The sequence below is a fragment of the Haematobia irritans genome, chromosome 5 (genome assembly GCF_050003625.1).
Source record: "Haematobia irritans isolate KBUSLIRL chromosome 5, ASM5000362v1, whole genome shotgun sequence".
Lineage (NCBI taxonomy): Eukaryota > Metazoa > Arthropoda > Insecta > Diptera > Muscidae > Haematobia > Haematobia irritans.
Genome location: NC_134401.1, coordinates 162,823,495 through 162,836,839, shown reverse-complemented (window position 1 = coordinate 162,836,839; position 13,345 = coordinate 162,823,495). Strand labels below are relative to the sequence as shown.

The 13,345-nt window shown below is 34.4% G+C and overlaps 1 protein-coding gene across 7 annotated transcripts in view; it reads left to right on the top strand.

The window, feature by feature from the left end:
- Nucleotides 1–13,345, top strand: part of SLO2 (slowpoke 2) — a 744,153-nt gene that overhangs the window by 690,027 nt on the left and 40,781 nt on the right. For 6 of the 7 annotated variants that reach the window (XM_075310161.1, XM_075310160.1, XM_075310159.1 and 3 more), the window contains one exon: nt 5,600–5,806. In XM_075310161.1, coding sequence (XP_075166276.1) covers nt 5,600–5,806 — 207 coding nt within the window. The remainder of the gene's footprint in view (nt 1–5,599; nt 5,807–13,345) is intronic. The other variant, XM_075310162.1, reaches the window with a different exon arrangement.

Genomic DNA, 13,345 nt, shown 5'->3' with positions numbered 1-13,345 from the left:
ATTTTGATCTTCTGAATTCGAAAAAAATTTTTTAAATTTTTTCATGTAACAGTTTTTGAGATATCCCGTTATTTTTAGTTTTTCGCTCTTTTTTCACTAAACAAATTATATGTCGAGTTAGAAATTACCGATTATATCGTTGTTGGTACTTAAATGAAAGGTATTAAGATGACGAATAATCGTTTGTAATTGGATCTGTAATAAGTTAAGTGGTTCACAAAAATATCGATGCGAAAAGGCCAAATTTTCCACAAAAAAAATTAAATGGACCTTTTCCACCAGAAAAGTATAAAACAATTTTTAAACATTTTTTTCGATCAAAATACATAAGAAAAGTTGACTCTCATCAAGTGTAATTTTTCTGTGTAAACTAGTGTAATTAATTGACCGTCGAACCGCCTGCAACAAAAATTGTGTTGTCAGCCACCGCAGATAAAAAGGGGTTGACATCATATGTGGTTAAGTTATTTTTTAACCTCTCAAAAGTGGACATAGAGGTGCTCTAAATTTTGTTCACATATGGTAGCTGTTATTATACCCTACGCCCCATTGTGAATTGCTCAGGGCCGGCTCCAGAGTCGATATAGCCATGTCCGTCCGTCCGTTCGTTTGTTGAAATCACACTAACTTCCGAACGAAGCAAGCTATCGACCACTTTTACGTATAGCCCCCATATCGGACCACTTTTACGTATAGCCCCCATATAAACCGACGCTCAGATTTGGCTTGCGGACCCTCTTGGAGATGTAAAATTTATCTGATCCTGTTGGAATTTGGTATATGGTGTTAGTATATGGTCTCTAACAACCATGCAAAAATTGGTCCATATCGGTTCATAATTATATATAGCCTCCATATAAACCGATTCCCAGATTTGGCTTCCGGAGCATCTAAGTGAAGCAAATTTCATCCGATCCGGTTGAAATTTGGTACATGGTGTTAGTATATGGTCTCTAACATCCATGCAAATATTGGTCCACATCGGTCTATAATTATATATAGCCCCCATATAAACCGATTTGGCTTACGGAGCCTCTAAGAGAAGCACATGTCATCCGATCCGGCTGAAATTTGGTACGTGGTGTTAGTATAGGGTCTCTAACAACCATGCAAATATTGGTCCATATCGGTCCATAATTATATGTAGCCCCCATATAAACCGATCCACAGATTTGGCTTGCGGAGCCTCTAAGAGAAGCACATGTCATCCGATCCGGCTGAAATTTGGTACGTGGTGTTAGTATAGGGTCTCTAACAACCATGCGAATATTGGTCCACATCGGTCTATAATTATATATAGCCCCCATATAAACCGATCCCCAGATTTGGCTTGCAGAGCCTCTATGAGAAGCAAATTTCATCCGATCCGGCTGAAATTTGGTACATGGTGTAAGTATATGGTCTCTAACAACTACGCAAAAATTGGTCCACATCGGTCCGTAATTATATATAGCCTCCATATATACCGATCCCCAGATTTGGCTTGCAGAGCCTCCATGAAAAGCAAATTTCATCTGATCCGGCTGAAATTTGGTACATGGTGCTAGTATATAGTATCTAACAACCAATCAAATATTGGTCCACATCGGTCTATAATTATATATAGCCTCCATATAAACCGATCCCCAGATTTGGCTTGCAGAGCCTCTATGAGAAGCAAATTTCATCCGATCCGGCTGAAATTTGGTACATGGTGTAAGTATATGGTCTCTAACAACTACGCAAAAATTGGTCCACATCGGTCCGTAATTATATATAGCCTCCATATATACCGATCCCCAGATTTGGCTTGCAGAGCCTCCATGAAAAGCAAATTTCATCCGATCCGGCTGAAATTTGGTACATGGTGCTAGTATATAGTATCTAACAACCATGCAAATATTGGTCCACATCGGTCTATAATTATATATAGCCTCCATATAAACCGATCCCCAGATTTGGCTTGCAGAGCCTCTATGAGAAGCAAATTTCATCCGATCCGGCTGAAATTTGGTACATGGTGTAAGTATATGGTCTCTAACAACAACGCAAAAATTGGTCCACATCGGTCCGTAATTATATATAGCCTCCATATATACCGATCCCCAGATTTGGCTTGCAGAGCCTCTACGAAAAGCAAATTTCATCCGATCCGGCTGAAATTTGGTACATGGTGTAAGTATATGGTCTCTAACAACCACGCAAAAATAGGTCCACATCGGTCCATAATTATATATAGCCCCCATATAAACCTATCCCCAGATTTGGCTTTCGGAGCCTCATGAATAAGCAAAATTCATCCGATTCGGCTGAAATTTGGTACATGGTGTAAGTATATGGTATCTAACAACCACGCAAAAATTGGTCCATATCGGTCCATAATTATATGTAGCCCCCATATAAACCGATCCCCAGATTTGACCTCCGGAGCCCCTTGGAAGAGCAAAATTCACCCGATCCGGTTGAAATTTGGCACGTGGTGTTAGTATATGATCTCTAACAACCATGCAAAAATTGGTCCATACCGTTCTTAATTATATATAACCCCAGTTTAAACCGATCCCCAGATTTGAATTCCGAAGCTCATCCGATCCGGTTAAAATTTGGTACGTTGTGAAATTTGGTACATTGCGCTAGTATATGGCTGCTTACAACCATGACAAAATTGGTCCATATCGGTCTATAGTTAAACATAGCCGATCCCAAAAAAAAAACTACCAACATTTTATTTCTATAGAAAATTTTCTCCAAATTTTATTATTATAGAACATTTTGTCAAAATTGTATTACTATAGAAAATTTTGTCAACATTTCATTACTATACAAAATTTTGTCCACATTTTATTACTATACAAAATTTTGTCAAGATTTTATTTCTATAGAAAATTTTGTCAAAATTTTATTTCTGTACAAAATTTTGTCACAATTCTATTTCTATAGAAAATTTTGTCAAAATTTTGTTTCTATAGAAATGTTTGTCAAAATTTTATTTCAATAGAAAATTTTGTCAAAATTGTATTTCTATAGAATGAATCAGCCTTTTTTGTTTAATATATACCCCGTAGGGACTAACTTACAATTGAGAAAACTGTGTTAAGAAATTTTAAGATACCTTGCCAAGTGTTACCTTACCGCAACCCAAGTAATTCGATTGTGGACAGCGTTGCCAGAATTGTTTCACCAAAAACCGCTAGATTTGTCCAAAAAACTAGCCAAAAAAAGCTAAAAAATTTAAAAAAATAGCTAGAAAAAAAGCTAAATTTTTTTGTATCAAAAGTCACATTTTTGATTGAAATTTAACAAACTTAAAGGCTTTATTTCACTTAAAATGCATATTATTTTAATTGTATTCATTTTAATTCCATTTCTGTGAGACTGTAAGAAAATCTATGTCATATTAGCTCTGTTTGCATACTCGATACATTTTGATTACTATCACAAGTCCTTCATTTATATTTCCTAGTAAAAAACTTTTTTCCCGGTAAACTTGCAATTATCAGCTGGTTAATCGTCAACAAGTCCAATGTCGCATAGAACTGCATTAGAAAATATCAATATATTTCGTTTTAACTGAATTAATGATAAATTCGTGATCGTGTAGACTTCACCTAATATTACCCAAGAGAATAAAACCCATTCTAACTGTCTTGCAAGTTTATACTGAATAACTTTTATTCGAAAATTTCCCATACAAACCTATTGTCCAATTTTCGTAAATGTAAGTCCATTCCATTAATAAATAGCAGATTTGTTTTGATCCTATCACTACGAATTTTTTATTGCATTTTTTTGATGTTAAAAAATAATACCACATTCAAAACTTTATTTCCTTAATTATTTCTATGTTCTGTTCCAAAGATTTTGTACACTAATGATTTTGGTATTGATTCAGAGTCAAATTTGAATTTATTCGTTTTTTCAGCTTTTTCTTCATGAGCTATCAAAGAGCTTTAAAAATGTGCTAACGACAACTTAAATTTCCAAATTCAGACTCGACTTTAAGTAGAAATTATTCTGTGTATACGTTTTTAAAATAAAATGTTGAAAAACCTCTTCTATTTTTGAACGCTATTTTGGTTTGTGGTCAAGATACAAAAACTCCACAAATTTAAAGACTATTTAATTAATTTTAAGAATTTTTTAGAATTGACCCTAGCCTTCTTTCATGAAAAGATACCCATTTTTAAGTTGAATCACTTAACTATAAGGACAAAACGATTTTATCGGCTTTTGGACAAGGAAAACAGTTTATATAAGAGAAATTCACAAATGCTATTATAACCAAAATTCGCGTTCGTATTTTAAAGACATGAAATCTTTGGCCTCATGACAATATTTTTTCAGTGTACAAAGCAATTCACATCCACTATTTTAATTTAGTAATATCATAATAACTTTAGAATACGTATTAAAATAACATAAAAAGGATAAACGAGTCAAATGCTATTATTCCTAATAATTTACTGACAGTTAATATAAGGAATTTGTATGGTAATAGTAGATTTAAAGTTTACGATAACTTTTATGAATACGAGGAAAAAAAAAAACTTTACATCAAGGTGTATTTGCTGCAAAAATGCCCGCATAATGGCTGGAATAATTATTAAGGCTTCAATTGAGCTTTGAAATATGCGGAAAACCTTATTCTGGCAGCAAGACTTAGATAAAAACGAAGTTTTATCCATATTTCAATAGGACCATGTCGAAAATAAAAAAAGCCAAAAATAGCTAAAAGGGTCATGAAAAAAAGCCAGAAAAAAAGCTAAAAGCTAAATGCATTTTTTTCCCGCTAAACGTCTTCAAAAAAAGCCAAATCTAGCGGGAAAAAAGCTAAATTGGCAACGCTGATTGTGGATGACAGTCTTTAGTACAAGTTTCTATGCAATCCATGGTGGAGGCTACATAAGATTCGGTCTGGCTGAACTTATGGCCTTATATACTTGTTTTTATTAAAATTTTACTAAAATTCTGAGAATATAAACCTTTATACATAGAACCAAACAAATTTGATGGTTTTAAGATGCTATCGAAAATGTGGATTCACAAAGTGGTGCAGGGTCTACTACAGTCGATCCCATAGCATAGCAAACGCCTCCCAAAAATTATCCATTTTTAAGATGTGACCATTTTTCTTAATATTTCACTGCTATTGATGCTACACAGAAAAATAATTCCGTAGTTAAACTAACGCTTAATTAAACTTATTTTTATTGCAAAAAATTATTTGTTTGTAGTTAAATTTTATTATTTTTTGCGAAATTTTCCACAGCCCAATGAAAATTTCGTTTTTTTTTTTAAGTATGTGTCAAACTATTTAAGAACTAAACGTGAGTATAAAGTTCAATGACCGTACACATAAGTTCAATATGAACTAAAGCAAATGAAAATTTTCGTACGATTCCCACAAATATTAAGAATGAACTACTGTATGGTTAAAATGGTCATGATTTGGCACCAATGATTTTCTTCTTTTATTAATAATTTTACTTTTTTTCGGTGTAAACCCAAATTTATTCATTTATTTAGCCTTTTATTCTTATATTCATATTTATTGTGAAATTTTTCTAATTTTTTCTCTGGGTTTTACCCATTTCTTGCTCTCTCTCACTCTGCTTTACAGATGCGCATTACCAAAGAGGACATGTGGATACGCACCTATGGTCGTTTATATCAAAAATTATGTTCAACAACCTGCGAAATACCCATTGGCATCTATCGTACTCAGGATACTTCCAATACGGAAGCAACACATGTGAGTAATTCACCTGTAGACAAATGGGGACCATTTTCAGCTTTCGGAAGGCACTGTGTGCGCTTGCGGCCATCGGTGAGTCCAAGTCTTAAAGATGTGTTGTACCACTACCACTACTACTACTACCACTGTACAACTAACACACAATACGTATATCTCTTTAAAACTCACCAACACTTACACATGTAAACTTGTAACATCTACACTAACACAAACATACATATATACCAACTATAGTGAATACTAAAAACCTATTAATACTAGTACTACTACTACTGCCACTTTAATATAAAACCACTGCAAACGATTTTGTCATGACACGACTTTTCTCGCTAAATCGAAAAAAAAGAAACAATACATACACCTTTTCTTGTTATTCTCTTTCGCGAGTTCGCTCTCTATCTCTATTTCTGTTAATCTCTTTGCCACTTTCAAATCACATTAAAAAACAAATGCTACTTTTCTCCTAATGGCTAACTTAACTTTATTACTCCTACTGCTACCACTACTGTAACTACCCACTAATACTCGTACTAAACCTGCTATTGGTTCTCTTAAACTCTCTCTCTAAACACATACACATCAACTCATAATGTTCTGTTTTGGCCATCAATGAATTATAATTAAACAAAACTAGAAGAGTTACATTTCATCATAGATCGTAGTATTTAGGAAAATTAGAAGAAAAAACAACGCTACACAATCATCGATCAAATTTAAAGCTAAAATGCAAGGTTATGTTTTTTAATGCTTATCATTTCTGTTTTCTTCTTTGTTTTAATTTAATTTATTTGTTTATTTAAATTATATGTTTTACATATTTATAATTTGTTGATATATAGTTTTTATACCACGCACATTGAAATATTGTCCTACTACTATATGAAGTTTTTCAAGTACATATTTATACTTGAAAGAGAAATTATAAAACTATTTCGCGAGATTCGACAGTCTACGTACTGTAGGGTGATGATGCTTCCTTCATTACTGTAGCACTCTTCAAGGAATCTTGTACAGATGCGTTTCTTTTAGTTTTTCTACAGGTACACTAAAGAAAGTATACTAGAATCCAATGATTTTAACTATTCCTTAAAGATTTTGATATTGACACAAATGTGGTTTATTTAATGTTTAGGGAGCTATCTATATTTCTTGAAGTCTGGGCTCAATAAAATTAAAATGAGGATACGTGTCACATCTACACCCTCAAAAAAAAAATCGCTTCTGTAACATATACCCCAAACACATTTTGCTTCAAGCATATATATTTTCAGGATTGGTCCATATAAAATATTGTTTGTATTGTTCAAACATATTATGTTTCACCTTCAAACATATTATGTTTCACCTTTCTTTGTGTGGATCTATTTTTAAGGCGCCAATTCTATACTTCCATTATTTTACTTCCAGCATATTCTCTAGGCATATTCTCTTTTTAAACACATATATGTTTGTAGGCTATTTTTATATTAATATATGTTTGCATCTAAGCATATTATATTTACAAACATTTTATGTCCCAAACATAATATGTTTTAACATATTAACATATATATCCCAAACATGTTGTGATAGTTTATGAACATTATATGCTTGCACTTAAAAATATTGTGTTAAAAAATTTGCGTTGCAAACATATAATTGATTTTTTCACTTTCATGGAAATTCTTTTGAAAAGTTTTGCAAATTACGATAATTTTTTAATTTTTTGTTGATTTTTAATGAAAACAAGTACAAACAAGGCCGAATCTTAAACACCCAACACCATGAATCAAATATAGTAGTTCCCTTTGAAAATTTCAGGAAGGTTTGATGACAGATATTTTCCCAAGCAGATCAGTTCAACCAGTACGCTTCCCAAAGATAAATTTAAAGATTTTACTTATGAAGACTAGATCAGATTCTGGGTTTATAAGATAAGAACTAAATCATATACACTTTTTTGTGGGACTAAAATTCCAGTATATTTTCAATTTGTGGCAAATCTGAAAAAAAACTATATTTTCTGGAAACCCTAGGAGTTTAATCGGGAGATCGGCCTAAAGGGGGCTATGCCCAAAACATGTTGGGATACACACAATATTCAGCCCATCTATTGTAGTTCTAGAATCTAGACCCCAAATTGGAGGGCCGGTTTAAAAACTGTACAGATACACAATATATTCTGCGCACCTCTTTATGCTCCTAGAATACCTCTAGATTTTAAATTTCTGCCAAATTAGATAAAAACTACGGATTCTAGAAGCCTAAGAAGAACAAGTATATACGGCCGTAAGTTCGGCCAGGCCGAATCTTATGTACCCTCCACCATGGATAGCGTAGAAACTTCTACGAAAGACTGTCATCCACAATCGAATTACTTGGGTTGTGGTATCTTAAATCGTTTTCTAAATTGTGAGTTAGTCCATACGTGGTATATATTAGACAAAAAAGGTATGTGTAGGTAAGTCTACAAATAATTACTAATCGATATGGACTTTTTGCACGATACGTAGAGAGCCAGAATTGAAATATGGGGGTCGCTTATATGGGGGTTATATACAATTATGAACTTGATATGGACCAATTTTTGTGTGATTGGGGATCGATTTAACTGAGGGCTATATATAACTATAGACCGATATGGACCTAGTAAGGCATGGTTGTTAACGGCCATATACTAGCACAATGTACCAAATTTCAACTGATTCGGATGAAATTTGCTCCTCCAAAAGGCTCCAAAACCAAATCTCGGGATCGGTTTATATGGGGGGCTATATATGATTATGGACTGATATGGACCACTTTTGGCACTTTTGGTTGTTAAATATCATATACTACCACCACGTACCAAATTTCAACCAGATCGGATGAATTTTGCTTCACCATAAGGCAGCGGAGGTCATATATGGGGATCGGTTTATATGGGAGCTATATATAATTATGGACTGATATGAACCATCATCACGTACCAAATTTCAACCGAATCGGATGTATTTTGTTCTTCGAAGGGGCTCCGGAGGTCAAATCTGGGGATCGGTTTATATGGGGGATATATATAATTAAGAACCGATTTCGACCAATTTTTGCATGGCCATTAGAGACCGTATACTTACACAATGTACCAAATTTCAGCCGGATCGGATGAAATTTGCTTTTCTTAGAGGCTCCGCAAGCCAAATCGGGGGATCGGTTTATATGGGGGCTATATATAATTATTGACCGATGTGGACCAATTTTTGCATAGTTGTTAGAGACCATATACTAACACTATGTACCAAATTTCAGGAGGATCGGATAAAATTTGCTTCTCGTAGATGGTCTCCAAGCCAAATGTGGGGGTCCGTTTATATGGGAGCTATACGTAAAAGTGGACCGATATGACCCATTTGCAATACCATCCGACCTACATCAATAACAACTACTTGTGCCAAGTTTCAAGTCGATAGCTTGTTTCGTTCTGAAGTTAGCGTGATTTCAACAGACGGACGGACGGACATGCTCAGATCGACTCAGAATTTCACCACGACCCAGAATATATATACATTATGGGGTCTTAGAGCAACATTTTGATGTGTTACAAACGGAATGACAAAGTTAATATACCCCCATCCTATGGTGGAGGGTATAAAAATCGGAAGATCGGTCTATATGGGAGCTATATCAAAACATGGTCCGATAATCACCATTTTCGACACACCTCTTTATGGCCCTAGAATGCCTCTAGATTTCCAATTTCAGGCAAATTGGATAAAACTACGAATTTTAGGAGCCCAAGAAGTAAAATCGGAAGATCGGTCTATATGGGGCAGTAGCAAAACATGGTCCGATAATCACCATTTTCCGCACACCTCTTTATGGTTCTAGAATACCTCTAGATTTCCTATTTCAGGCAAAAAAAAACTAAGGATTCTAGAAGCTCAAGACCCCAAATCGGGTGATTTGTTCATATGGGAGCTAACTATATCAAAACCTGGACCGATTTAGCCCATCTTCGAACTTGGCCTGCGTGTAAACAAAAGACGATTCTGTGTCAAATTTCAGGACGATAGCTTCGTTATTGAAGACTGTAGCGTGATTACAACAGACAAACAGACAGACGGACATGGTTATAACGTCTTAGAATTTCTCCCTGATCAAGAATATATATACTTTATATTGTCGGAAATCGATATTTCGACGTGTTACAAACGGAATGACAAACTTATTATACCCCGTCACCGAAAAAAAAAATCAAAATAAAAACGAGGAATAACATAAAAATAAAAATTTTTAAAAATTATTTAATTAGCGTTCTTAATTTGGCTGATAAGTCCCCGGTCTAACAAAGAAAAACACATTTTTTTGTCAAAATTCGTTTTTATTATTCAACAAAGTTCCCTTCAAGAGCGATACAACGATTATAACGACCTTCCAATTTTTTGATACCATTTTGGTAGTACTCCTTCGGGTTTGCCTCAAAATAGGCCTCAGTTTTGGCGATCACCTCTTCATTGCAGCCAATTTTTTTCCCTGCGAGCATCCTTTTGAGGTCTGAGAACAAGAAAAAGTCGCTGGGGGCCAGATCTGGAGAATACGGTGGGTGGGGAAGCAATTCGAAGCCCAATTCATGAATTTTGCAATCGTTCTCAATGACTTGTGCCACGGTGCGTTGTCTTGGTGGAACAACACTTTTTTCTTCTTCTTCTTCATATGGGGCCGTTTTGCCGCGATTTCGACCTTCAAACGCTCCAATAACGCCATATAATAGTCACTGTTGAAGGTTTTTCCCTCCACAAGATAATCGATAAAAATTATTCCATGCGCATCCCAAAAACCAGGGGCCATTACTTTGCCAGCGGACTTTTGAGTCTTTCCACGTTTCGTAGACGGTTCACCGGTCGCTGCACACAAAAAATTTTTTTCTGATTCAATCATGAAAGTATGCACTACTTCCGGATCACAAATTTGGGATCCAAACTAATTTTTCTTAAGCTCTTTTTTTGCTGGGAAAAAGTACGAAAGTTTTTCATAAAAAGTACGAAAGTTTTTCATAAAAAGTACGAAACTGGTCTATAATATCTTTCGGAATGTGAGAAAAAATACAAAAAAGAGCCCAAAAAATTTCAACTATTGTTTTTGTATGAATGTTCATTTCGTATTTTTTGTTTATTTTTAAAGAAGTTTAAAAAAATGAGGGGCTCACCAATATGGAAAATAGTTATAACTTATTTAGATTAAAGTCATTACATTAAAATAACATCAAGAAATAAATCGAAACTAAGTGGCAAAAAAGAGTTTGGTGTCGATTTCGAATGTCCTTCTATGTGGACATCGGTAGTGAAAGGGTTAATAAAAACTTGTGTTTTGAAACCCCCTTTAGATGACTTAAATATCTGCGCAGTTAAATTCAAACGTTATGAGAAAACAGAATTTTGTGTCTGTCTTGCCGGCTATTGAGATCAATGTTTCTGGTACGCAGATTTCCATACAGATCAAAGTTATTGTTGTACCACAACACAGTGATAAGTAATCTAATCATTTTAAAACATATACCGGTTCCTATCAATAAAAGACAAAACATTTCAATGGACTTTAAAATCTTATAAAATGTTTTCTTATCTACGTTATGGAATTAACTTTGTTATGTTTCTATACAAAATGGTCCTTTCGATGATTTTTCACAAACAATGGTCAAGGAATTCAACAGGCTATTATATAACATTTTCTTTGCCAAAGTATAAAGAAAAGGGTTTCTGCTCTTGTCATATCTATTGTTTCTATGACATCGTCATCGTTCAAGATGAAAACACATATTGTCATCCAGATGGAAGGCTAAGGCTGTTCTTGGCCTTGCCTTGGGTACACGTGTGTGTGTGTAGCAACAATGTAGCCTTTTTTCATTTATGTAAGATTTTTCGCTTTATTGTGGGGATTGTTTTTCATTGCATTTCGTTTCTTTATACCCTTCAACACTACTGTGGTACAGGGTATAATAAGTTTGTGCATTTGTATGTAACGCCAAGAAGGAAAAGTCTGAGACCCATCGTTTAGTATACCGATCGTCTTAGAATTAAATTCGGAGTCGATTTAGCGATGTCCGTCTGTCTGTCTGTCTGTCTGTCTGTCTGTCTGTCTGTCCGTCTGTCTGTCTGTTGATGTATTTTTGTGTGCAAAGTACAGCTCGCAGTTTTAGTCCGATTGTCCTAAAATTAGGTATAGGGTCCTATTTCGGCTCAAAGACGATCCCTATTGATTTTGGAAAAAATCGGTTCAGATTTAGATATAGCTGTCATATATATTTTTCACCGATCTGGTCATAATTGGCGTGTATATCAACCGATCTTCCTCAAATTCCGTACATCCGAATATTTTATGAAAACTTGCAAAATATCAGCCAAATCGGTTCAGATTTAGATATAGCTCCCATATATAGCTTTCGCCCGATTTACACTCATTTGCCCACAGAGGCCAATTTTTTACTCCGATTTAGTTGAAATTTTGCACAGGGAGTAGAATTAGCATTGTAGCTATGCGTGCCAAATTTGGTTGAAATCGGTTCAGATTTAGATATAGCTGCCATATATAGCTTTCGCCCGATTTACACTCATATGACCACAGAGGCAAATTTTTTGCTCCGATTTAGTTGAAATTTTGCACAGGGAGTAGAATTAGCATTGTAGCTATGCGTGCCAAATTTGGTTGAAATCGGTTCAGATTTAGATATAGCTCCCATATATAGCTTTCGCCCGATTTACACTCATATGACCATAGAGGCCAATTTTTAACTCCGATTTAGTTGAAATTTTGCTTAAGGGGTTGAATTAGCATTGTTGCTATGCGTGCCAAATTTGGTTGAAATCGGTTCAGATTTAGATATAGCTCCCATATATATGTTTTTCTGATTTCGACAAAAATGGTCAAAATACCACCATTTTCCATGTAAAATCGCCACTGTTTAGTCGAAAAGTTGTAAAAATGACTCTATTTTTCCTTAACTTCTAATGCATATATATCGAGCGATAAATCATAAATAAACTTTTGCGAAGTTTTCTTAAAATTGCTCCAGATTTAAATGTTTCCCATATTTTTTTACTAACATTGTGTTCCACCCTAGTGCATTAGCCGACTTAAATTTTGAGTCTATAGATTTTGTAGAAGTCTATCAAATTCTGTCCAGAACGAGTGATATTTAAATGTATGTATTTGGGACAAACCTTTATATATAGCCCCAACACATTTGACGGATGTGATATGGTATCGAAAATTTAGATCTACAAAGTGGTGCAGGGTATAATATAGTCGGCCCCGCCCGACTTTAGACTTTCCTTACTGGTTTTTTACTTGGAAATTTAATTCTCTTAAAACGTTTTCTTTTTTCTTGGCTTTTGTTTCTCTTGTTTTATGTCTTGGTTTAATTGGTATTTTTTTTTTCTTACAAAATATTGAGGTAACCTTGCATTTTATGCATATTTACATAGTCTTAGAGATACTCACCCATACATACATAGATTCTAATAAATTTATGATACTAATGGATATACTGGCCCAGTAGATAATAACAAGAAAATTAGAAGAAGCTTCTTCTAAAAGTTAAAATTCTGAAGCTACTTTTCTTAGAGTTAGACTATACAAAAATCTTTAATTCTTAATCTT